A 25,863-nucleotide genomic window follows, 5' to 3' on the forward strand; every position below is an offset into this window, starting at 1 on the left:
CAGCTGCTGTCCACGGACGTGACGTTGACCACTGCTGCCGTTCCTGTACCTGCTCCTGCTGTCTCTTCTGCCGTTCCGTGATGCCTGCCTGCACCTGCTGATGTTGTTCCTGTTCCTGGCGCCGCTGCTCCCGATGCTGATCTGTTCGGACAGGTGCGTCCGGGCCCTGTTGCTTCGGCAACAGCAGCCCCGGCTCCGCTCTGGATGACAGATCTGACGTCGGTCCTGAGGAGGTTTGACGAAGAAGAAGAAGAAGAGGAGGAAGGTGTCGTCGTCGTCTTCATCGTCTTCTTCGTCGTCGTCGTCGTCTGCCGCCTCTTCCCCTTCTTCTTCTAAGGCTCACCCGCCGAAGAAGAAGAAGGTCGCCTCCCCCCCCCTAAGAAGTCTCCTTCGGGAACTTCTAAGGGCCCCGTCTCGCTCTGGTGAGACGGGGGGTTCTTCCGCTGGTCACCCTGCTCCTTCGGGGGCAGACCCGTCTCTTCTTCCGCAAGGAAGAAGACTACGGGGACCAGAGAGTGCCGGCTAACACCGACACTTCCTCACCTGCTGTCAGTGGGTTCGGCCACAGCAGCAGGGTCCGTCTCGGCCTCTGTCGTGTTCGCGAGAGGTACCGAGTGTACGGTCGCCTAACAGCGGCCGTACAGCCAAGAACCAGACCTCTGAGTCCGCTCAGCGTCAGGTTCACGGCACGAGCGGAAGACTGGTGACAGCCGCTCACGCGACTCTCACCAGACCAGCTCTCGCTCTCGCGCGAGCAGCTGGCTACCCGGGCGGCACGTGACGGTCCATGACCGGCCACGGGCTGAGGCTGGGAAGAGGTCCCCCCCGTTCGCCGGCACCAGCCACGGCTGGTACCAGCGAACTGACGCACCGTGAGGATACGCACCGATCTCACCGTGACTGGAGCTCGCCGGTCGCCTGACCGTCACTCTCACAGAGAGCGATCGGGCCTACGGCGACCAGCACCAGCTCCTCTGACACACGAGACCGGGGCCGCTGTTCTCGGTCCCAGCCGTTCTCCACAGCGAGACGGCTCGACTAGGTCTGCAGCTCGATCGCCACCAGCGGGTTGGCGATCGCCTGCAGTCTTCCAAAACCCCGCTGGTTCTGCCAGCGAGCGAGGAGGGAGCGTCAGGTCTGCCTCTCCCATACCTTCAACCTCCTCGGGTTACACCGGGAGGGCGAGTATTGAGGAGTGATCGTGAGGGTGCGCCCCTCAGGATCCCACGTCGTCGTACGTACCAGGCACGTTCTCGGGCCAGCCAGGTCGTATGCACAGGTGGTTGGAGGAGACCGAGAGGGTCTGTCGCTGTTCCTCCCCTTGAGGGAGGAGGGTCTCGGGAGATGCTCCTGTTTGAGGGACTGGACGGTCCGACTCCGCAGGACGCAGTCACTCCTGAGATCCAGAGGAACTTTGCCGAGGTTATTGCGCTGATTCGTCAGCACAACGACCTCGCGGAAGGATCGCCGCTCCCACCATCCGAGCCCACGTCCCGGCTCGAGTCGTTCTGGGGCCCGAAGAGGGAATCCAGACCGACGGTGGGTTTTGCCGGCGTTCTGAGCTTGCGGACTCAGTGCTGGACCAGGTTGAATCGCTTGTCTCCGACAAGACGGTTCGCTCAAGAGTCTGGCAGGTCGAGCAAGCTGCTTTCCACTCCTCTGCGCGACAGCGGCGTTTTTAACGTGCCATCATGAAGACCCGATGCCGCCCAAACAGGTGAACCCGAGTTTAGCCAGGCTGACTCCGGTGTGTCTCTGCAGCAGCTCCTGTCCGAGGAACCTGTGGTTCTCGCAGCAAGAGGCAATCGGCCTGGAATCTACCGCCATGGCAGCTTTCCAGGCCGTCTCCTGGCTAGATCTGGGTCCCTCACAGTACTAAGGTCGCAGCCAACTCCGGGGTTGAATTTCTCCCCCGAAAGGACTCGTCCTTTCAGGAGACTTTGCCAGTCTGGAGGAAGAGCCATCTCCTTCCTTGCCCACCAGACGGTGAACCTGTGGGCCAACCTGGTTCTCCGACGAAGGGACGCTGTCCTTACTCGGGTTTCCAGGGCGGGCCGGGCGTGAAGCGGCGTGGGACTTTCGCAACGGACCTTTACACGGATTCCACGTCTCTCTTTCCCAGGAGAGATGGTGGACTGCTGCCGTGGACAGACGGCGCACTGACGACAGTGACCGTTCCTGGTTCACCAGGCAGTCTCGAAGGCTTCCTGGCAGCCTCGGACTGCGGCCAAGTCTAAGAGCTCGGCTAGCGCTTCCTCGTGGCTAGACGGTAGCTGCGTCGAAAAGCCCCGGGGAAAGACTCTGTCTTCTTCGACTTCTACCAAGGGAGCCGTAACCAGCCCTCCTCCCAGCCCTCCTCCTCCCGTGGAGGCTCTGGGAAGAAGTCGAAGAAAGGGGGGAAACGCTAGGGACGGCGTTCCCCCTCACCTGCTGCCGGAAGTGGGGGGGTGCCTATGGCCAGCCATTGGGCAACTTGGCAGCGCTACGGCGCCGAGACCTGGATTGTAGATGTCCTTCGGGAGGGATATCTATTACCCATTCGAATCTCGGCCACCCCTCACCTCCAACCCGGTCCAACAGCAGTCGTACGTTCCAGGTCATCGAAGGATGGTAGCATTGAGACAGGAGATCAAGAACATGCTGAGCAAGAGAGCTGTAGAAATCGTCACGGATCAGTCACCGGGGCTTTTACAGTCGACTCTTCCTGGTGGAAAAGTCTAGGGAGGGGCTGGCGCCCGGTGATAGATCTCTCTCCCCTGAACCGGTTTGTTCGCCAGACCCGGTTCACGATGGAGACGGCACGTTCAGTGCTCGACTCCATCAGGGGAGAACGATTTCATGCTTTTCAGTGGACTTGAAGGATGGCGTATTTCCAAATACCCATTCATCAGTCTCCAGAAAGTACTCCGCTTCATCCTCGACGGACGGTGTACCAGGTTTCAGGCACTTTGCTTCGGTCTCTCAACCGCCCCACAGGTGTTCACGCGAGTGTTCACTCTGGTGTCCGCTTGGGGCCCCATTCGCACGGGGGATACGTCTGATGAGGTATCTCGACGATTGGTTAGTCTGGCGAGCTCCCGCTCGAGTTTGCTACAGGACAGGGATCGACTGCTCGAGTTTCTGTCGCGATCTGGGGATCGTTTGTGAAACTTCGAAAAGTCCGATCTCGAGCCCAAGCAAGAGGATGAAGTACCTGGGTATGCTGATCGACACGGTAGCAGGGTGCAGTCTTCCCCGCAGACTCGATCAGCAGATTCAGGGAGGCAGCCAACCAGTTCCTGTCTCGGCAGGAACAGGTAGCTCAGGTCGATGGCAAGTCGTGATCGGACACCTGTCGTCACCTCGAGAAGTTAGTCCCACCTCACGGGCTGTCTTCACCTGCGGTCTCTTCAGTGGAGACTAAAAGGAAGAGTTGGTCACAGGCGACGGATCCCCCCACAAGCTTTCCAGTGTCACTGACACAGGAGGTGAGGCAGGACCCTAGCCTGGTGGCTGGACGACAGGAACCTCTTAAGAGGAGTGCCTCTGCGCACTCCCCCCCCGGCCCCCCCCCAGCAGCTGCTTTCTCAGACGCATCGACCCGAGGGTGGATGGGGCCTCCACACCTGGAGGAGTTGCTGACTTCAGGGAGTGTGGGACGAGAACGACAACAAGCCCCTTCCTTCACATCAATGTACTGGAACTCAAGGCAGCGTTCCTCGCTCTCCAAGAGTTCCAGGACCGCTTGATGGGACACTCAGTGGTGTTGATGTGCGACAACACCACGGTGGTGGCCTACGTCAACAAACAGGGGGGCCTGTGGTCTCTCCCGTTTTTTGTACCAGTTTGACTCGGCAGGTGCACGAGTGGGCCGAGGCACACTCAATAGAGCTTTGTCGGCACGCTACATTCAGGGAAGAGGAACGTAGTAGCAGACACGCTCAGCCGTCGGGAACGTCAGGTGATAGGGGACCGAATGGTCTCTACACCAGGACGTGGCGGAAAGGCTCTTCGACCTGTGGGGGCGACCAGTCGGGTTGGATCTGTTCGCCACCCGGCACAACAGGAAGCTCCAGGTGTTCTTCTCGGGCCTGCCGGACCCATGGGCAGCTGCAGAGGACGCTCTTCACACCCGTGGGACAACCTCTTCGTCTATGCCTTTCCCCCGTTCAGGCCTGATTCGCAAGGTGATCAGTCGAGCACTGGTCACCCGCCCGAATCTCAGGATGATCCTGGTGGCTCCCAAATGGCCACAGGCCTCTTTGGTATCCGGCCTGTTCTGGCTCTTTCTCGCAGGAGAACCGAGAGAGATTTCCCCCTTGGCACAACCTTCCTCGCCCATCACACGTCGAGCGGCTACCACCGAGCAGTCCAGTCCCCTACGTCTTCACGGCTGGCTGTTATCCCCATCTCTTGCGAACGAGAAGGCTTTTTCTCGTAGCGCAGCAACAGAGATGGCTGGAAACGTCCGTCAGTCCTCTGCAGCTGTGTACCAGGGGGGGGAAGTGGGCCGTCTTTCTGTGGTTTGGGTGTCGTAGACGGGTCTATCTCCTCTCAGAAGCCACTCTTCAGCAGGTAGCGGATTTCCTTCCTCGTTTTTTCTTCGCCGAGAGAAGCTCCTCTCAGTCCCCCCACCCAGTCAAAGGATACAGAAGCCTTGGCGCTCGTCCTAAAACTGGGGGAGGGGAATTGGACATCTCGAACTCCGTTCGAGATCTCCTTGCTATGAGGAGCTTCGTGAAAGGTCTTGCCCACCCAGGGAACTCAGGCCCCCCTGTTGTGGGATGTGACTCTCGTACTTAGGAGTCTGACTCGAACGCCGTTCGAGCCACTCCGAGAGTCGTCAGACAGGGATCTGACCCTCAAGACCCTCTTCTTGCTGGCCCTGGCATCGGCGAAGAGAGTAGGGGAACTTTCATGGTCTTTCCTATGATGTACGACACTCCAGGGGATGGGGATCCGTGGCGCTCTATTTCGTCCCGAACTTCGTTGCGAAGACTCAGAAACCGTCGATCCCTGACGACAGGTTCGAGTCATTCACGATTCCTCCCTAATGGACTTCACCGATAATGATGCGGATGAGATGCTGCTTTGTTTCGTCCTGTGAGGGCGCTACGGCGCTATCTGAAGATAACTCGACACCTCAGGCCTGAGTGTCGACGCCTCTTCGTTAGCACCGGGTCACCAAGAAAGAAGTATCCAAGAACACACTTTCATTCTGGCTGCGTGAGGTCATCAGGAGGGCGTATGAAAGCTGATGGTATGACGGACATCCGTACGTCCCGTCGAGAGCTCAGAAGTCAGAAGTATGGCCCCTCGTTTGCGTTTCGTAAGAACTTCTCCGTGGCGCAGGTCCTGAAGGCAGGGGTCTGGTCTAACCAGCTACCTTTACGTCCTTCTACCTTCGGGATATTGCCCACAGGTGGTCCTTGGATACCTTTTTCCTTGGACCCGTGGGGTGGCTGCTCAACAAGTTGTGTAGCTAACCCAGACCCTCGCAGGCTGAAACAGCTCGAGTCCTGGGTGTGACTGTGTGGAGGATGTGTGAATGAGTGAGTGACTGGGCTTTTCCCTCTTCCCGTCTTTTTCCTCCTCCTCTACCTGTTTCAGAGGGCCACGGTCGTCACTACGCTGATAGGACGAGATGCAGGTGAGCTATATGACAGAGCCCCATCCTATCCCTTCACTAGGGATAGGAGCAGATATCCACCACTTTTTCCTTCTACAAAGGGGGGGAAGTTGGTGCCTACAAGAGTCAAACCCATGACTTTATATTTGCTCCTGTACAGGAACAAGTTCTTACATTGCTGGTACGAAGAGATACGCTTGCCTCTCTCTTAGTACTCGTCCAGAGGTCTGACCATTGATCCTGCGGTGCACACCCCGATCAATCGGACAGAGGCTTGGATCCCTCCCTCCGCTCTTACGACCAGGGAGGCTTCCAAGGTTGGGCGAACACCAGTCTGTTCACAAAAAGACTCAGATTCCTCCACCAAGAAGTGAGTCTTCCTATTGTAAAAAGGACCGAAGGTTTGTATGCCGTGTCGGAACAAATGACAATTTGTCCAAAATTGCATTTTTCCTAACTATAACAACCTGAGGTCCTTTTACACATAGCCCCACCTCATGCCACCCCTCACTCTGCAGTTTTTTTGCTTGGGTCCAAAAGCAAAAGTGATTTGTTTTACCTCCCAGTCGCGCGCGCTTGCGCCTGTCGGACAAAGCAGTTAACTACCGAACCCCTTTGTTCGAAAGCTTACGACCTATCCAGCTGCCGCAGCTAGTACCTTCCTATTGTAAAGGACCTCATTGTTTTATAGTTAGGAAAAATGCAATTTGGGACAAATTGTCATGGTACAAGTTCAAAACTAGCCATACAACATCTTGGTTAAAATCGAATGAACACAATTTGTTTGACAAACTTGGAAGAATTTGGACATTAAACTCACTAAAGTTAAAGGTTTTAAACTGGAACCAGAAACTTTGACAAGTAAAATAGCTAAAAGTGCCAATTGAGGAAATAAATGGGTCTCAATGGGTTTCCTGTTTTATGAAACTTAGTACCACCATACATGTAAACGGGGTGATTTGACCCTGAAGCAAATAAATTACATAGTTAACTTCCCCAATCTTATCCTTAGAACTTAACCTAACATCCTATTTAATTTGTACTCTAATTTGCAAAATTTGTAACCGTGGGACTCGAAATCTACATTTTAACAACCTAAATTTTGTATTGTCAGAGAGTATTTCATTCATTTATCTAAATAATCAGACCTATTCATCAATACAACACCCCTACCTTTATCTGGCTTTGTAATAACATACTATCATCGTTCTTAAGATTGCGTAAAATATTGATTCTGTCTTATTTAACGGATTGTCACCCTCCTTTCCTACGTTTAAAATTTTGAAAGGTCTCATTTGCAATTACAGAAATTTTTTTTTTTTTTTTTGTTTTTTAAAAATTGAAATAAGGGGTTTCACTACCCACAAATGTCACAGTTTCTTAAAGTTGAACACAGTTTTTTCAAAACTTAAAAAGTTACTTAAAGAAATTGAATTCATGGGAGTCAAGGCAAACTCAAGACCAAGAGAAAGAACATCCTTTCCTCTTTTGTTCTTTCTCTTGGTCTTGAGTTTGCCTTGACTCCCATGAAATTCAATTCTTTTAAGTACTTTTAAGTTTTGAAAAACTGTTTCAACTTTAAGAAACTGACACATTTTTGTGGGTAGTGAAACCCTTATTTCAATTTTAACAAAACTTTCTGTAATTGCAAATGAGACCTTTCAATTTTAATCGTAGGAAGGGAGGGTGACAAATCCGTTAAATAAAGACAGAATCAATATTTGTACGCAATCTTAAGAACGATGAGAGTATTGTTATTACAAAGCCAGATAAAGGTAGGGTGTTTGTATTGATGAATAGGTCTGATTATTTAGATAAAATGAATGAATACTCTCTGACAATACAAAATTTAGGTTTGTTAATGTAGATATTGCTAGTCACATTTTGAAATTAGAAGACAAATTAAATAGGATGTTAAGAAGTTTAAGGGTAAGATTGAGGAAGTTACCTATAGTAATTTATTTGCTTCAGGGTCAAAGCCCGGTTACATGTATGGTTCTACCTAAGGTTCATAAAACAGGAAACCCATTGAGACCCATTATTTCCTCAATTGGCACTTTTAGCTATTACTTGTCAAAGTTTTCTGGTTCCAGTTTTAAAACCTTTAACTTTTAGTGAGTTTAATGTTCCCAAATTCTTCCAAGTTTTGTCAAACAATTTTGTGTTCATTCGATTTTAACCAAGATGTTGTAATGGCTAGTTTTTGATTGTAACCTCTCTTTTCACGAATATCCCATTAAAAGAAACTACTGACATTATTCTTAATAATATAATTGAAAAAACCACTTTAACAACTTTCGGACTTAGTAAGTAGATTTGGCGAAAATTATTACAATTGGCTACAACTGATGGCATTTTTTACTTTTGATGGTAAATTATATAATCAAATAGATGGAGTTTGCTATGGGAAATTCCCTTGGAACTGTATATGCAGATTGTTTCATGGGTTATTGTGAAAAGATTTGATGTCTGAATGCCCTGTTGCTTTCAAAACCGTTGTATTATCGCAGGTACGTGGATGACACTTTCCTTGTGTTTAAGAACGTTCACACGTGGATTTTATTTTTTTGAATATTTTAATTCTCGTCATCCTAATATTACTTTTTACTTGTGAGGACAGAAAAGGATAATATGTTTGGTCATTTTTAGATGTTCCAGGTACACAGAAATAGAGGTAAACATTTTGAGACTTCGGTTTATAGGAAAAGTAATTCTTTTACTGGCTTGGGATTAAATTATCTTAGTTTTTCACCAAGTTGTTTAAAATTAATTCAATACGAACTATGATAAATAGAGCTTACATGTCTGCTGTGATTTTAATTTATTTCATCAAGACATGGTCTTCCTCCCATAATTATTTTTCCGAAAATTCTTATCCCGTATTTGTCTTTTACAAAGTTTCCCTGAAAAATTTTTCTAGATGAGAAAATTTTGTCCCAGACCGGTGTACAGTACTGTTGTAAAGATGTAAAGTATATTAAATTGCCTTTCCTTTGGTCATAGTAGCTACTTGGTACGAAAAAAGTTACAAGAAATACTTAAGCACATTTTTCTCAATTTAGTTTCAGTTTGGTTTTTTACTAACCCTTTTACTGTAGGATCACTTTTGAGGGAGAGCTGCTCTTCCTGTGGACCTTAATTCGAGTGTCGTTTACTTGTTTACCTGTTCGCTGTGTGGTCTGCGATAGTGGGATCCAGTTCCCGCTGGCTTAGACACAAGAATTTTGGGGGGGGGAAACACAGAGGTCTTTCCGTTAGAACTAGGTTTCTCTTTCTAAACCACCTTTTTTCTGCCATAAAGGGAACACAGTTTAGCACAGGACCATCCTTTCACTCACCTAGATTTTAGAGTACTGTCTTTTTGCTCAAATAGACTGGACTTTTAATTTCAGAGTCGCTTGTTTATTAAGAAAATGAAACCGGAATTGAACAACAACTCGTCCGGTATTCAACTAGCTATCATATAGTTTCATAGTAGGTACGCAAAGTGGGTCGTTAGCTATTTTATTTTGAGGTAGTTTGTTTACTTTCATATTATTTTTTTCATTTTTATTCTGTTTTTTGTATGTTTTACGTTTTTTGTTTTAGTTTTATATTCGTATTTTTTTAGTATGTAGTAATGTTCGTTTTATTTTATGTTTTTTACTGAAGCTTTTAATAAGACAATTCATTTTAATGTAATTTTTAGCGATTTCTCATCCTTGTCAATTTTTTCAGCCTGAAGATGAGGTTTTGAACCTGAAAGCTCGTTAAATAAAGAATGTTCTTCCTGGTCTTGGCACTGTTATTTATCCATCAAGTTAAGATTCCAAGTAGCGCCCAAATTACTGGAGACTATATATATATATATATATATATATATATATATTTAACATCTTTAGCGGCCTGAGAGAGGCTAGATACGTAACGGAAATAATGAAGGAAGACAAGTTGAAATTAATTGAACTTACCGTAAAAACTGATAAATTAATGAAATATTTCTTTAGAGGAAAAGGTCGCCAGAAACTCAGCTCGTTACTTTAGCAGCTATTTATTTACAAAAGAGGCTTTGCTGGCCTGGAGAAAAGTGAATGCTATTGGCCCCCACGTTGGGACTTATAAGCTCTCACAAAGGGATAGCTGGCTAAAGTGTGATTAATTCAAGCTGGTTTCAAAACTTGGGTAATGCACACTTGCGGGCAGAGAGACGGCACGTGACTCATGGAATCTGGAAAAGAATCCCAGATTAAACAAGATAAAAGGAAAAAATGACTACTTGTTTCGATTAATTAATTCTCTAACACTGGGGGAGAAAGAACTTTAATGTTTTCACTGAGTATGCAATGACTTTCATTGGTCGGGGACGATCACTACAAGGGGAAGCATGCGGCCATGATCAGTGAGAGGGAACAAAAGGATTTCTTTCTTTTGGAGCTGGAAATTGAATTGGGAAAACGAGGATCACATAGATAATAGGTGATAAGGGACTGGCAATATGCTGTTTCACAAGACGTACCTGGATGTCGTGTTCAGTGGCCCCCCTTTGTCTGAGGCCTGGGTCATCGGCGCGCCACTCACACCCTGGATAGGCCTAACAGGAAGGCAGGTAGTTGGACATCTGTCCGAGATCACGTCTCGCAGCCGACTGAGACAGAATTCAGGTGGTTTGTTTGGGGGTTGGGATTCAGCTTAACCCCCCACGAGCAAGGCAAATCCTGGAAAACAAGCATACAGCCAGCAGAGGGGTCACAGGAAAGAGAGCTTAAGATATAGGTCTAAGAAGTACCAATCTGCCTACATCCTTCCCTTTTGAGATACGTCCCTAAAGCTGACAAAAGACTATGTTCCCCCAACTGGGGAACTCCCTATCTCTAGCTGACGGGTTTTGGGTTTCCCGCGTTTACTAAAAATCAGCTGATATTCTAAAGAAATGGCTGCCGTTTTCCAAATCAAATTAATTAATTGATATCTGGGAAGACGAACGATCTATAAAACAAAAGTCACAAAAATATATATATATATATATATATATATATATATATATATATATATATATATATATATATATATATATAATATATATATATATATATATATATAATATATATATATATATATATATATATTATATATATATATAAAATTATATATATAGAGATAGATATAGATATAGATATAGATATAGAGATAGATATAGATATAGATATAGAGATAGAGATGAGAGAGAGAGATATATGAGAGATATATAGAGAGATAATAGAGAGATATATAGAGAGATATATATAGAGATATATTATATAGATATATTATATGATATAGGATATAGATATATATATAGTATATATATATATATATATATATATATATCTATATATCTATCTATATATATATATATATATATATATATATATATATATATATATATATATATATATCTATATCTATATATCTATATACTATATCTATATCTATATCTATATCTATATATATATCTATATATATTCTATATATATATATATATATATATATATATATATATATATATATATATATATATATATATATATATATATATAATCCAAAAAAGTTGCTACAGCTTTGATTTCAAGTAAATTTATATAAATATTTTACAACAAAGATACTCAGAATTTGTTATTGGGTTTAAGTCTTTCTATTTTGATATTGTGTGAGCTATAATTATAATTTTACAAAATATAATAAAATTATTTGTTAGGAAAAACATTTTATAACTTGGTCAAATTTATGATTGTCTTGTAGTAAAAGAGGACCCACAAGGTGTTGTAGATAGCCCTTTTCAACCTCTTGTGGAGGGTAGGAAGAATTTTTTAGAATTTTTTTCTTACCATGTGCATTTGCATAACTTCCTCTTTCCATTGTAGTTTTTTCTTGAATTTTTTAGAATTTTTTTCTTACCATGTGCATTTGCATAACTTCCTCTTTCCATTGTAGTTTTTTCTTGAATTGGCCAACATTGACTCCTTGGGGGGGTGGGGTAGTCCTGTCAGTGCACCTTGTTCGGTGCATTGTAGGTATTACTTAAGGTTCTTTGCAGCGTGTCTTCAGCCCCAAGCCCCCTCATTTTGGGACCACCTTGACGTGGTGAGGGGGCTCTCGAACCTCAGGAATCTCTTCAGGTTCGAAACCAAGAGTCCCATATGACATTATATATTTTCGAGTAAACTTATGTGGACCTTTCCATTTTTTGCCAAAATTTTTTGAAAGCAAATAAATGAGAAAACATATCATGGCTTAACGTGGAGTTAAATCCGAAGCTAATAGTGAGAACTGTGGTAGATCCATCATCTACCCGACAATGTTCGGACCTGTTTTTCAGGCGGAACTATTCTGTGGAGCTGGACCACGGATTCCAGGGGGGGCATGGTTCTAGGAATGAACTCTCGGCATTCTATCCAGTTTGCCATAATGTGATTAGGATGGGGATAATTGTATTAACATAATACTCTTAGTCCTAGCAAGCGGGTTCTGCTTACACTTGGGCCATACTAATCATGTTATGCCATCCCCTTTTGGGGTAGGGTAGGGAGGATGCGGACATTTGGAGTCCTTTCTCACTTGTGCCTTTGGCAGAAAATTTAACTTCGCGAAGCAGGGCCAATGATATCTTTTCAAGAATTTTTGTGTTGTGTGTGTGTGTGTGTGTGTGTGTGTGTGTGTGTGTGTGTGTGTGTGTGTGTGTAAAACTCAAAATTTATGAACTGTGAAATAAATGATTTGAGTACCCCTGGGCCCCATGATGGAAAAAGGAAAAACTACGGCACAGTTGATGACCCATTTGGCACGTCACTACCCGAATTTCCTAGGTACTGCCACAAGTAGTGAAAGTACTATAAAAGATACAAAGGAACACCCTGTTCCAAGTAAAGCAGCAGAGCCAGCAAAACCAAATAGAGTGCATAAATACAAAGAAACAAACAAAATACATTGGTAAACTCCAATATCGTAACAATGGAACCATATATGATGAACAATAATTCTGAATTAGAGACAAATAATCCTCTCAGCAATACAGAAAAATATAAAAATCATATAGACAAGCAATACATAAAACAAGGACCAAAAAAGAAACAAAAATTACCGACTTAATCCCCACATTGGTACATTTTGATGACCTCTTTGGACCAGATAATTGGTCAAGATTTCTAGTCCTCAAAGCTGACAACAAATCTCAGCAGCGATGCTAGAAAACAAATTACTTAACATATATCCAACACAAGACATGGAATGCAGACACATCAAGGACAATGAATGGCTTATCCAAGTAACCAATCAGTAAAAACGCAGTCCACTGCCTTTTTAAGTATAACAGAAATAAATAATATAAAGGTAATAATTACAAGCCATGAAACATTGAATTATGTACAGGGTACAGTCATCCTACCCAATAGCGAGCAGGAGCTTCCTTCAAAACAACTATTGCTAGACTCCCTAAAATTGAGATATAACAATATCCACGATTTAGAAATATACTCTATTTCAGTAGGAAAGATAAAAGTAAAAATACAACATTGCCAAAATAAAATTTAACAGGCCAAGACTTACCATTTAAAATAAAAATTCTTGGACAAAATAGAGAAGTTCGTCTTTTGTTCCTAAACCATTACAATGTACACAGTGCTCAAGGTATGGACACACATACAAAAGATGCCGTAATAAAGCTATATGTGCAGTCTGTGCATCAGATGACCATACCACTAATTGGAACTGTAAACAATTAAAAATGTATTAATTGTGGACTAGCCCATCACGCAAAATCTAAGGAGTGTTCATTTTACCAATATAACACAGAACTTCAGTTGTTAAATAAATAGGACAGGAATGTCAGTCATGGAAGCCAGACTTGAGCTAAAAGTAAGAGGCGTTAACAATCCATCCAAAACCCCCACCTTTTCAAAATGTGACTAAAAATCAAGACATCAAAACAGCACAATGACAAACAAGATAGTATAAAACATGGAAACTGGATTTCATACCAATAATACTGAAACCAAAATAAAAGTGATATTACAACAACCAATACCACCACCAACATAGATGATTCAGTTATCCATGGAAAAGAACTTCCAAATAGAAGAAGAATTTAAATAATGATGATAATCGAACTGGCATAAAGAAAAGAATTCTAGAAAGAACCCCACCTAAGGGTAAAAAAAGTAAAATATTGAAAATTACAATCAATCCAGAGAGACTCCAACTACACCAGGAGAACATTTTAAAAAAGATATTAAACTAACCTCATCACAAGTGGAAATAAAATACACAATTACCCTCAATCTCAATCAAACAGCCAACATCTGGACAGTAAAGATCACTCTTTACAATTTCCATCAAATAATACTAAGGAAAATCATACCATTAAACCAAACCAAAATATAACTATCACCCCCCAACCATCCACAAGACCGAAATATCCCATTAACAACAACAAAACAAATAACCCCTCAAACCAACAGTCCTTATCACTACAGAAAAGGAACAATAGAATTACAAAACCAGACATTTCTAAAGCTAGACCAAAAACTTCTGAACCAATTAATAACATTACCAAACATGCCTCATCTTGTGGTTGTAATGAATGCTTTGTAAGTACATATACCAACTAACTACCAAGACAGAGGACACAGTACGAAATTGTATTGACAATTTTACCAAATTAAGGAGGTGCCCTTTAACACCAACACATGAGAACGAATTATGTTCTGAATCCTTAAAATACAAAAAGGAAATTATAAAATCAAAAATAGACTTATTAATATTCAACTATGAAAAACAAACAATTAAACTGCAGAATCTAATAACCAAAACATACAAATACAACGATTAAAAAACCACAAATAAATTCAAATGCATATAAACTACGAGATAAAGTAAAATCAGCAATCAATTTACAGAATTTAACACCAATTCCTCCCAATAATGGAATATAAAATCATTCAATGGAATATAAATGGTCTCTTAACCCGACTACGTCTGGGTGAATTACAAAGAATCATACGAGACCACAACCCAACCTGTGCATATGTCTACAACATATAGGAAGTAACCCTACAATATCCAACACTATAAAATTGCCTGTTATTCACCAAACTGACGGTGGAAAATTAGGCACAGCAATATACGTTCATAATAACATTACATATGAACCTGTTGACATACCATCTATGCCATATCAAATAACATCAATTAAACTATATATGCCTGATAAAAGTAAAATTACTATTTGTAATTTATATAACCAACCAAATTTCAATGCAAATTTCAGTGATTTTTCTGAACTTATTAGCAAAGTATACAGGAACCACTACTTATAGTAGGAGATTTTAATGCACATAATTCATTATGGGATATTAATAACCCCACTGACACATCCGGAATCAACATAGAGAATACTATAATGAAACACAATCTGTATTGTCTCAATGAAAGCGAAGTTCCAACATATTTTTCAAATACACACCTAACCTTTTCTTCAATTGACATTTCATTATGTTCAAATGATGTAGCGGAGAAATTTGAATGGAACGTCCTAGACGATTCATACACAAGTGACCATTTCCAATCATTCTGAACTACTTAAGTAATGTCAAAAATATTTGCCACCTACAAGATATAATATCCAAAAAGCTAACTGGGATAAATATTTCCTATACACACGAAACATACCACCATTCCCACATAATGAAGATCACAATAACTACATGTGAATCCTTCTCAAACTTCATAATAAATGCTGCAGATAAAAGTATTCCAAAACCAAAAACACATTCCACAAAATCCCCTGTCCCATGGTGGAATCCAACATTAACAACATTAAGTAAAATAAAACATATATTGAGTCGCAATCTAAACAGACTCAAAACTCGCCTTAAATCACTCAACAAAATGCCCTATAGTATAAACATATTAAACAAAATAGTTATAACAAACAAAACATAACAATTAACCACATTAAACCACTATATAACAAATATACAGCCAAATTAGAAAAACGGGTAATAGCTGAAAAAATCGCATCATGGAAGGAATATGTCTCAAACATATCTTCAAACACATCCACAAGGGAAGTGCAATACATTTAAATGGAAAAATATACCATGATACTTATGAAATATCAAACATAATTGGGAAACATTTTGAAAACATCAGTGCTTACTCCAGCCTAGATACACATTTTCAAAGTATCAGAAAACAAAAAGAAAATATAATACTCAATTTTGAAACTCTTGAAGACCTGGAATATAACTATATTTTTAACATGGATGAACTAGATAATGCCATCAACTCTTGTCATCCCTCTGCACCAGGATATGATAAAATATCATTTGAAATGATAGAAAAATTAGCTCCTATAGCTAATCATATTTATTTTAAAATTTTACAATAGTATCTGGCTAAAACGTGTCTTTCCTGATAAATGGAAACATGCCATAATTATTCCAATAAACAAACCAGGAAAGGATGCAAGTAATCCATCCAATTATAGACCGATATCTCTAACAAGTTGCCTATGCAAAATCTTAGAAAAAATGGTTAATGCACGATTAACGTAATGTAATAACCAAAGAATCCATTTTAACACCAACACAATCTGGTTTCAATAGCTGGCAGATCAACCCTAGATCCCCTTAACACATTTAGAAGATCATATCAAAAAAGGCTTTGAACAAAAGAAATTAACAGTAGCTATATTTTTTGATATAGAAAAAGCATACGATACAACATGGAAACATAACATCATGCAAAAACTCCACTCCAAGGGACTAAGAGGCCACTTACCAATAATTTATTAAGAACTTCTTAACAAACAGAACTTTTCTTAAGTCAAGAGTAGAAAATTCCTACTCAGATAACCTATAAACTGGAAGAAAGGAACTCCCTCAAAGGTAGTGTCTTGAGCTGTACATTGTTTGCTTTAGCAATCAATGGACATTACTATAAATTTACCAAGTGGTGTAAAAAACAGTTTATATGTTGATTGACTTTGTCATTTACTATACGAGTAGTAATCTGAGACATGCTCAGAGAGTTCTCAGTACTGCCATTTCAAATAATATGTAGTTGGGCAAATTCAGTTGGATTTAAATTTTTCAACTGATAAAACAAAAGCAATCGTCTTCTACAAAGACAAAAGGTGGATGAAGAACCAAACAATCAAACTGCATCTTTATAGCACTGAAATACAATTTTGTACAAAAATCAAGTATCTAGGAGTAATATTTGATCAAACATTTAAATTGGAAAGAGCACATCAAATACATTAAAGCCAAGGGCATCAAAGCCCTTGCCATATTAAAAAAGTTTATCCCCACAAACCCCACTAATTGGGGAGCAAAGCGAGACATTTTATTAATGATATATAAGGCAACAGTCTTTATCCCATTAATAAGATTTACTGCTGTCCCAATATATTCATCCGCCCTCAGAATCTGCATTAAAATTCTCTCGATGCAGTGCACCATGAAGGCGTGCGATTGTGCACAGGAGCTTTCCGATCGTCCCAACAAACTCACTTTTGGTGGAGGCAGGTGTTTTGCCCTTAAAAACATCACCGTAATTTAATAACAATACAAAGAGGTCTTTCAATGCAAGCAGGATCGTCTCCTGCAACTTACTGCTTCCAAAACTGTAATCAAGTAACAGCAGTTAATAGTACTAGCTCTTTCCCAAAAAGAGCTAGATACATAATGAACATACATAATATGAATCCAATTTTTCACCCACCAATGGAATTGCCACCACCATGGATTTTAAATAGAGTAAAGATTATGTACCTCCCTGTCTTACCTACTCAAAAAACAAATGACAAATACGGAAAAATGTACCGCCAACATGCTTTGGAGCACATTAGAAGAAAAGGCGACAAATTTATGATATATACAGACGGCTCCAAAAATAATGGGTTTGGAGTAGGAGCATCTGCATATTCGAAAAATATGTTAAGTAAAAAAAGCCTACCTTCAATATCATCAGTATTTTACTGCTGAAGTCACAGCCATACAGATGGCTCTAGTATGATATCTGAGGCAAAAGCAAGTGTGTCTGTTATTTTCAGTGACTCACGTAGCGCTATAGATGCAATAAGACAGTATAAACCAGGAAACCAAATAGTACAGGAAATTCAAATAAAAATTCATCAACTCCTCCAATCAGGAATATCAATGGAAATATGTTGGATCCCAGCACACGTGGGAATAAAAGGAAATGAATATGCAGACTCTGCTGCCCAAATTAGCCTGCACTATCCCTCCAACAATTTCATATGCCCCAGTGTCAGACTGGGTAAAATCAGTTAAAACATTAATTTACCAGGATTGGAAAGAAGAATGGGCCTCTGTGCCAACAACAAATAAACTTAAAAATATAAAAACTGAAGTCTATGCATGGAGGACATCCTCACAGGAGGAAAGAGCAAAAGAGGTGATCCTAGCAAGGCTACGTATAGGACACACAAGATTCTCACATGGTCACTTGATGTCAACACCACATGCTGACCCAGTGAAATGTAACAGATGTCAAACACCATGACAGTACAGCATTTGCTTGTAGAGTGCCCAAATTGGACCCAGCAAAGATCTATTTATCTGCGGAGTTCGGAAATGAAAAATATTCTTGCGGAAAGCAGGGATTTTTTCAATTAATAAAATCATAAATTTTTTAAATAAGACGGGTTTCTCAAATAAAGTCGAAATTTTTTTTTTTTTTTTTTTTTTTTTTTTTTTTTTTTTTTTTTTTTTTTTTTCTTCTTCTCAGGATTGATCCCTGAGAACCAGCCCGAGAAGAGTCTACTTGAGACTCAGAGGTCTGGAAAAACTAACACCTATTAATAATAATAATTCAGCCCCAAGCTGCAACCCCTTTCAATCCTTTCTACTGCACCACCTTTCATATTCACTTTCTTCCATCTTACTATCCACCCTACCCTAACATTTGATTCATAGTGCAACTGCATGGTTTTCCTCCTGTTGCACCTGTCAAAGCTTTTACTGTCAATTTCCATTTCGGCATATAATGACCCCATAAGTCCCAGTGCTTGGCATTTCACTTAATTCTATATTGAGTTCAGTTAAGTGTTAATTGAATGATTACCAATAAGAGTGGTATTCCTCAAAGTAGATGATGATAAAACTGTTCCCTTTGTGCTTCAGTTACATTAATGGAGTTTTTATATTCATCCAATCAGCAAGTAATTTAATTCAAATGTTCACTTTCAATTTTGTAGGCTTTGTCCACCAGATGTGAAAACTGTCTACACTTAGTTTCAAGTGGAATTATAAATTTTGAAAATTATTAAATTAAATGCTATTAAATTATGCAAGTGGTTGAAGTTTTGTCTTTTTTGTTTTCCAAGGATCGTATTGATGAATTTGACTATAAGAAACCCCTTGAAGGACAAACCCCAGTACCTTTTGAGCAGCATTGGAGAAAACATACTCTTTCAACAGTTGATCTCGATTCTGGAGCTGTAAGTATTGTTGAAATGTTTCCATATGTAAATTGATATTGGTTAAAAAAGTTAGTGTAGCATAGATTTTTAATAAATAGTTTTAAGTAAATATTAGTGGCACTGTAACAGTGTCTGTTATCCCAGATGCCTTGGTGTTGGAAAATCATTAACACACAATTTCGGCTAGAGTATAACAGAAATGAACAGTTTAGGAAGAACCTAAATTATGACAGCCTGGCCTAGATTGCTTATGCACAAATGGTTGTCATTGACAGAGCTTGGGAATGTTGTATCTGAGCTTGTAAAACTCAAAATTTGTTAAGTACAATTTTTTTGAGAATTGTAATTAGCCTGATTTTGTGTGAATAAACTCTGGTATACTGACCTAAAGAGTGGATAGGAAATTTCCACATTGCAGTGAACATTTTGTATTTTACTGTTTCTCATTTCATTTTGCCATCCACCACCTGGATAATAATCTTGTTTTATTGTAAAAACATTATATGAAACCCATTAATCATAATTAGCCTGAATTCCAATGGAGGAGTGAGGCTGAAGTAAAAGAGCTGTTGAAGAGAATGATCAGCTTATATATAAGAAATCCAGGTCTCATCAATCTGTAATGGTTTTGACAGAAGCATTACCCCTGATAGTACACATGCTGAACACCTGAGGGGTAAAGGTAGGCACCTCAAGAAAAAACATGCTAAATTGCATAAGGAATTTACAATGAGAAGGTGAATGATTAGAATTCATAGACCTGGAGTACCCTAGTTATTGTGGTGATCAAACTTTAGAAGAAACATCTTTAGATACTTCATAAATTTGGCATCTATAAATTTGGCAAAAAGTTTACAATAGGCACTTTGTAAGTAAAACTAATTAGTGGGAAGAGGATGTTTTCAAACCTTGACTTTTATCCTAAGCTTTGTGAGGGCATTCTCTCTCCATAGAACCATCTATGAGCAACTAGGAATCTGGTTGAAGAGTATGATTCTGGTGACTAAGGAAAGGGATTGATGAGAGCATTGAGGCTGGAAAGATACAAACTGCCTGAGGCAACTGTTCCCTTAGGGCAGAAAAGATAAGCTTCAGGAGAGTGGTTTATGCCAGTAAAAGCTAGGCAGTTTAAGAGTGGATTTTTGCTAGGAAGAAATTCACAGGTCAAGGGTAAATGGAAACAGCCTTGAGTGGCTAAAAATGTAAGAATGTGTCCAACCGGAGCTCAAAAAACTACAGGTTCGTGGCTGTTTAAAATTGTTGGAGTTAACAGAAAATAAAAAAAGATCGGGTGCAGCTGGGAGCTTGGTTGTTCTGGAGGAAGCTTGAAGATAAGGCGGGAACCTGGGTAAAAGTAAATGGCAAAAGCAAAATCATACTCGGCTACTACAGGAACCAAATTCTAGGGTGGATAAGTATTTTGTAAATTGTACTTATCCATGAATCTGACAAGTGAGTATGACATGGCTTGAGTTGTTGGGAACTGCCATCCAAGTGACAAGCACTGTAATTACCTCTGGGGTGCCAACCTCCTTGAGGCTACACTTGAGAATCACCATTCAAGGAAATGCAGGCCAGAGGTGATCATAAAAATATTGGAACAGGCTATTCCAGAAGACTGTGCCTCCCAGACATATTTGGGTAGAAGGATCCCCAAGGCTGCTGAGAATTTGAAGCTGAGGACATTTTGGCTGATAACGATTAAGGGTTACCATACAGCTAAACAATTGCTGCCAGTTCACATGTTTAAGACGTGATAATGACCTAAAACAGTCAGGTGAGGCATGTGAATAGCAGAGGCAACACGAAAAAAAGTAACAGGCATCATAGACACAGGAGCAAACCCTGGAAAGATGACTAAAAAATAAGTGGCAGCACATCATGGTGGTAAAACTGCTTATAGTGCTGGAACAGCAATGAAATGCCAACTAGAAATATGGCTGGAGTTCCAGAGATATAACAAATATCTTCATTGATAAGATGTATGGATGACCTTAACATAAAAAGGTTGCGTGTCTTAAAAGAAAATTCTCTGTTGAAAAGAGATACATATGTTATTCCCACTCCATTTAGTTCAGGGATCAAGCAGGGTCAGTTTGAGTCATAGGACGGAGGTGGTGATATGACACAAGTGTAAAAAAAGTTTTTGTAAGGTGTCCCAAGAAATAGAAATATTAGAATAAGAGATGAATATGAACATGAATCTAGCACAAGACAGCCTTGAACAGAGGAAAAATAAAGCCCACTATCAGTAATTAAAAAGAGAAATAACCGTGAATTTGTAAAAAGAATAGTATTTGCAAATCCAAGCTTAGTGTAATATACATGAATAGATAAAATTTTTCTGTGAATGATAGCAGAGTGGTGGGAAAGCATAACAATAAAACATGAAATCAATTTAAAGGTCTAATAAAGGAAAATATTAAGGTAATTCCTATAGATGGTAATAGGCACCTGGCAGTCTTTATTCTCAAAGAAGTAAAAGCAAAATTCTCATGCTTCACGAAATGAACAATAATTGTGCGTAATATTGAATGAATCATTGCAGTTGGCAGAGTTAGTCAAGAGATACTGGATTGTTGTAATTTGATGAAATTAAGGTCCTTAGTCAAAGAGCTAAATACTGCTACAGATTACATTGTGCTGGAGGTTGCCCAAGACCATTTCTGAATACTTTTTTAAAGTTGAAAATTTTAGGGATTATCAAGCTAGTAGATATTTGAATGAAGTTAGTGTAACTTGAAAAGGATTATGTAGCAATTCATGATTCTTCAGGAATTGTCTTGAAAAGTGTCAATAAACTGCATTATTTTTGTATGTAGTTTGGATTTTAACAAGATATTTAGATGATGTTTGGCTCTCAAGTTTATTAAAAGAAACCTCTTTATTTTAATTTTATTTTGAGGACAGCCCATTTCATGCCCATTTCATCTTCGGGGGAAGACCCAAGTTAGACCTCTTTGCCTCTTCCCCATGTTAGACCTCTTTGCCACTCGCTTGAACAGGAAGCTGGAGGTCTATTTCTCTGTGGATTTTCCTCTGGCAGAGGATGCTCTACAGCATCCTTGGGACAATCTTGAGGTGTACACCTTCCCTTCGTTCTACCTGATCTATCAGGTCCTAAACAGAGTAATGAGGTTCTGGAATCTCAGGATGACCTTGGTGGCACCTCTGTGGCCACAGGTAGAGTGGTTCCCAGACCTGTATCATTTGTCAGCGGTTCCAAGAGAAATTCCCCCATGGAACAACCTTTGCCAGCCTCATGTGGAAAGGTTCCACTTGTTGGTAGGATCTCTATCGCTTCACAGCTGGAGACTGTCAAGTATCTCTTGAGAGCAAGAGGCTTTTCTCACAAAGCAGCAGGCCAGATGTCCAGCTATCTCAGGAGGTCTTCATCAGCGGTTTACTAGGGTAGTGGCCGGTCTGTTAGGCTGTTTACTGTGATTGGGGTTATTGACGGGCTTTCTCTCCACTCAGAACTTGAGTCAGTGAATTGCAGATTTTCCAATCTTTCTCAGAAACAAGAAAGCTTTTTCCGTCTCTGCTTTCAGGTTTGTTTTGCACCTGAAGGCCGTGGACATCTCTTCATTTTGGGAAATCTCAATGTTGTTCAAGAGTTATGAACAATCCTGCTCACCAAGAGAACTCAAACCTCCGATGTGAGATCTTACTCTGGTCCTGAGTAGTCTCACTCTAGCTCCATTCAAGCTACTGCGTTGTTCGTCAGTCAGGAGTTAGACTCCAAAGACAGTTTTTCCGTTGGCCTTGGCTTCCTTGAAGAGAGTTAGAAAACTTCATGACCTGAGTCATTATGCTAAAAACACCAGGGGTTGGAGGTCTTTGGCCTTCAAATTTGTCTCGGAATTTGTAGCTAAGGCTCAAAATCCCTCAGTTGACAATGGAAGATTTGCCTTGTTTTTGAATTCCCTCCCTGAATGAGTTCTAGGACAGCATTCTGCAGGAGTTTTTGCCTTGTCCTGTCAGAGCTCTGCACTGCTATCTAAAAAGGACTCGTCACCAAAAACCATGTTCACTTCCTTTTGCTGAAGGACATTGCCCATGGGTCCTCGAACACTTTTTCCTTGGGCCTGGTGGTGGCTGCCCAGCAAGTTGTGTAGCTCATCTAGTGTGTCTGTTGGGACAGTTTGTATCTTGCTTAAGATGAGTGTGTGGAAGAGAGAATGAGTGAGATGGCTGGTCTCCCCCTTTTTTTCTTTCTCCCTATGGGTGGATTGACACGCATCATAACCTGGTACTGATCTGATACAGGTGAGTGTGGCATCCATACTGGTTGCAGTAATTCGGTTTGTTCCTATAGTACAGTAAACAACTCTGCTTCTCAGTAGCACTTAGCCCTCTCAATGACAAGGGGAGGGATGAGTAGTAACAAACCCCTGTTGGCCTACATGGTTTGTTGCTTGAACAGACAGAGTACTCTTTACCTTCCACGAATGCAATGAATCTGGACATGTCTCATTGTGTTTAATCCTAGCAGGCTGAGTTTTTAGATTAACTATTATCTGTTCTCTCACAGGCTCAGACCCCCTTCTTTAGAACTTGATCTTGTAGGAATGGTGGTCAAGTGGGCTGAACCCCCAGCCAGTTCAGGGTACTTGTACCTCCCTCCAAGTATAAGTCTATCCTATTGTTAAGACTAAAGGTTTGTTCTGCGTATGAACAAATGAAAAATTTTTAATCAATTTGTATTTTTCATAGCTAACAATCCGGAGGTCTTAACATTAACTTCCCACCACTAGCTGCCCCTCTCATATCCCGGGTTGGAAGAAACTGATGTGTTACGAGGTTCCAAGCCTGGTCGGTGACCAGCTCCCACCTCGTATATGCATTAGTTGCCGGGTGCCACAGATTCCTTGTTTTACAATCTTTTTTTTTTTTAACCGGTTTCCAGCTGGCACTAGAAGATTATCCTATTGTTAAGACTTCAGGTTTGTTAGCTATGAAAAGTACAAATTAATAAAAAAAATTTCATGTGTTGCAAGTGACTGTATCTTATCTTAGGATGTGAAGCAGATCAATTCAAATTAAAGAGCCCAAGTAATATATATATCAGAATAAAAGTATAGGTATTTACTAGCGGACATGGGAATATCCATATTCGTTGGTCTCCTAGGTGATTCTGCTAATTTTCTTTATTTTTTATTGCAGGTGAAGCTTTGGTACAGACCTGTAATTGACCACACCCTAGACAGTGAGGAATGTGCTACTGTGCCACCTGCTGTTAGATCATATTAAGACACCAGAAATATTTCTTTGGACTGGAATCCAGGGAATTGTGTGCTTAGTATTAGCTGTTTATGTAGTAATTTCAGTAATTCAACAAAAATAACCGAAGTACAAATCTTGACTGGCTTAATGGTTTTTACTGGTTTTTATTGATGTTTATTATATAGTTATTCCCTGTTTCCAGTTTAACAAGAGATTGGGTACAACATGTCTGGAAGTAGGTTGTAAGTCTGGTTATTTTTGCTGGCTTACTGTTTTGGAGAAGCCCCATCAGCTTGAGGAGATGAACACTTGTGACCAGATGTAATTGATGTCTAGTCTTCAGGGTTCAAGTTATCTCCTTGTTCCAGTGATTTATATTTATAAAGTATAGGTAAGCACAACCTTGTAGATAGTGTATATAGAGTTCATTTAAAACCAAGGTGGTAAAGCTTTTCTTGGAAATGAACTTACATAAACACGTAAGTAGTTTATATTTTAGGCTCTTATGTATTAATGATTATTGATAATACACAGTAAAGGGAGATATCCTACAAATATACTATTTTTTCTGTAATCTGCATTTACATTACAACCATTTTTTATTGTGTCATCTTATGCCATTTACTTTGTGAGACTCATTACAACTGTGAATGTTGGTTTTCCCTGATCTGTTTTTTCCCATCCAAATTTACTGGTAATGGCTGAAATTTGCATTTGTACTATTTCACATGTTAAAGAAAATGGTCATCCAGCAGGTCACCTCACTGGGCATGGTAGACTGTGAGAAAATATTTTCTTTATTATTAATACTATAACCCATCCAGGCCAATTATGAAACGGTGGTCTCAAGTTTTATTTTTAATAATGTGCATCGGCATGCTTTTGAGGGCCAGAGGAACACGCAGCCCAGGGTCAAAGTAAAAGAAGAAAAAATAAAAAAGGTTAAATAATGAAGAATGTAAGGCCTGTGTTGCTATAGATAGAATGCTGAAATTCATAAGAAGGTGAAAGTTACCAAAGATTCTTTAAGGAGAAGCCACATACCGTAAGAGAGCAAGATTGAAAGAAGTAAGAAAGGGATCATTTGAAGAGTTGTATGGTCTTTAATTGTCTTTTCTTGGAGGGAGATGATATTAAGCTCTCAAATTACAAATATGAGATATTTTTGGAATAACGAAAAAAAGTCTGGATATTATAATGGGCAAGATCTTCAAAGACATCTAAGCCTCGCACTCAATTTTTGTAAGTGGATTTAGCAATTTGAACTAGTATGTGGTCTCTCAAACTTGTATAAAAACCTGAACACCTGAGTTGCTGATTCAAACAAGGTATTACATATACTGTTATTATCAAGAGGAATAGTAAATTTTGATAATTGGGTGTGTTCTTTTTAAACAATTTGCCAACTGAAACATCCAGATGGCACAAGAGTAAGTGTATGTCAGCTTCAGGAGTGGCTTGGGGTCACACTGTAGATGGTACTGAAGTCATAGCTACAATGCATTCTGCCTTTTACTTGGAAGTTACAGTACTTTAATAAAATGTGAAAAAACTACCATGTTACAGG

At 40.7% G+C, this 25,863-nt stretch overlaps 1 protein-coding gene across 1 annotated transcript in view; it reads left to right on the forward strand.

Annotated features, from left to right (window-relative positions):
- The window catches only part of LOC135201379 (succinate dehydrogenase [ubiquinone] flavoprotein subunit, mitochondrial-like), a gene marked incomplete in the record, with an annotated part of 109,321 nt that extends 84,451 nt beyond the window's left edge, over window positions 1-24,870 (forward strand). The window contains 2 exon segments of the mRNA XM_064230227.1: window positions 18,975-19,088; window positions 24,237-24,870. Coding sequence (XP_064086297.1) covers window positions 18,975-19,088; window positions 24,237-24,323 — 201 coding nt within the window.
- Between the last annotated feature and the right edge of the window lie 993 nt (window positions 24,871-25,863).

This window comes from Macrobrachium nipponense, chromosome 28 (assembly GCF_015104395.2).
Source record: "Macrobrachium nipponense isolate FS-2020 chromosome 28, ASM1510439v2, whole genome shotgun sequence".
Classification (NCBI taxonomy): Eukaryota; Metazoa; Arthropoda; class Malacostraca; order Decapoda; family Palaemonidae; genus Macrobrachium; species Macrobrachium nipponense.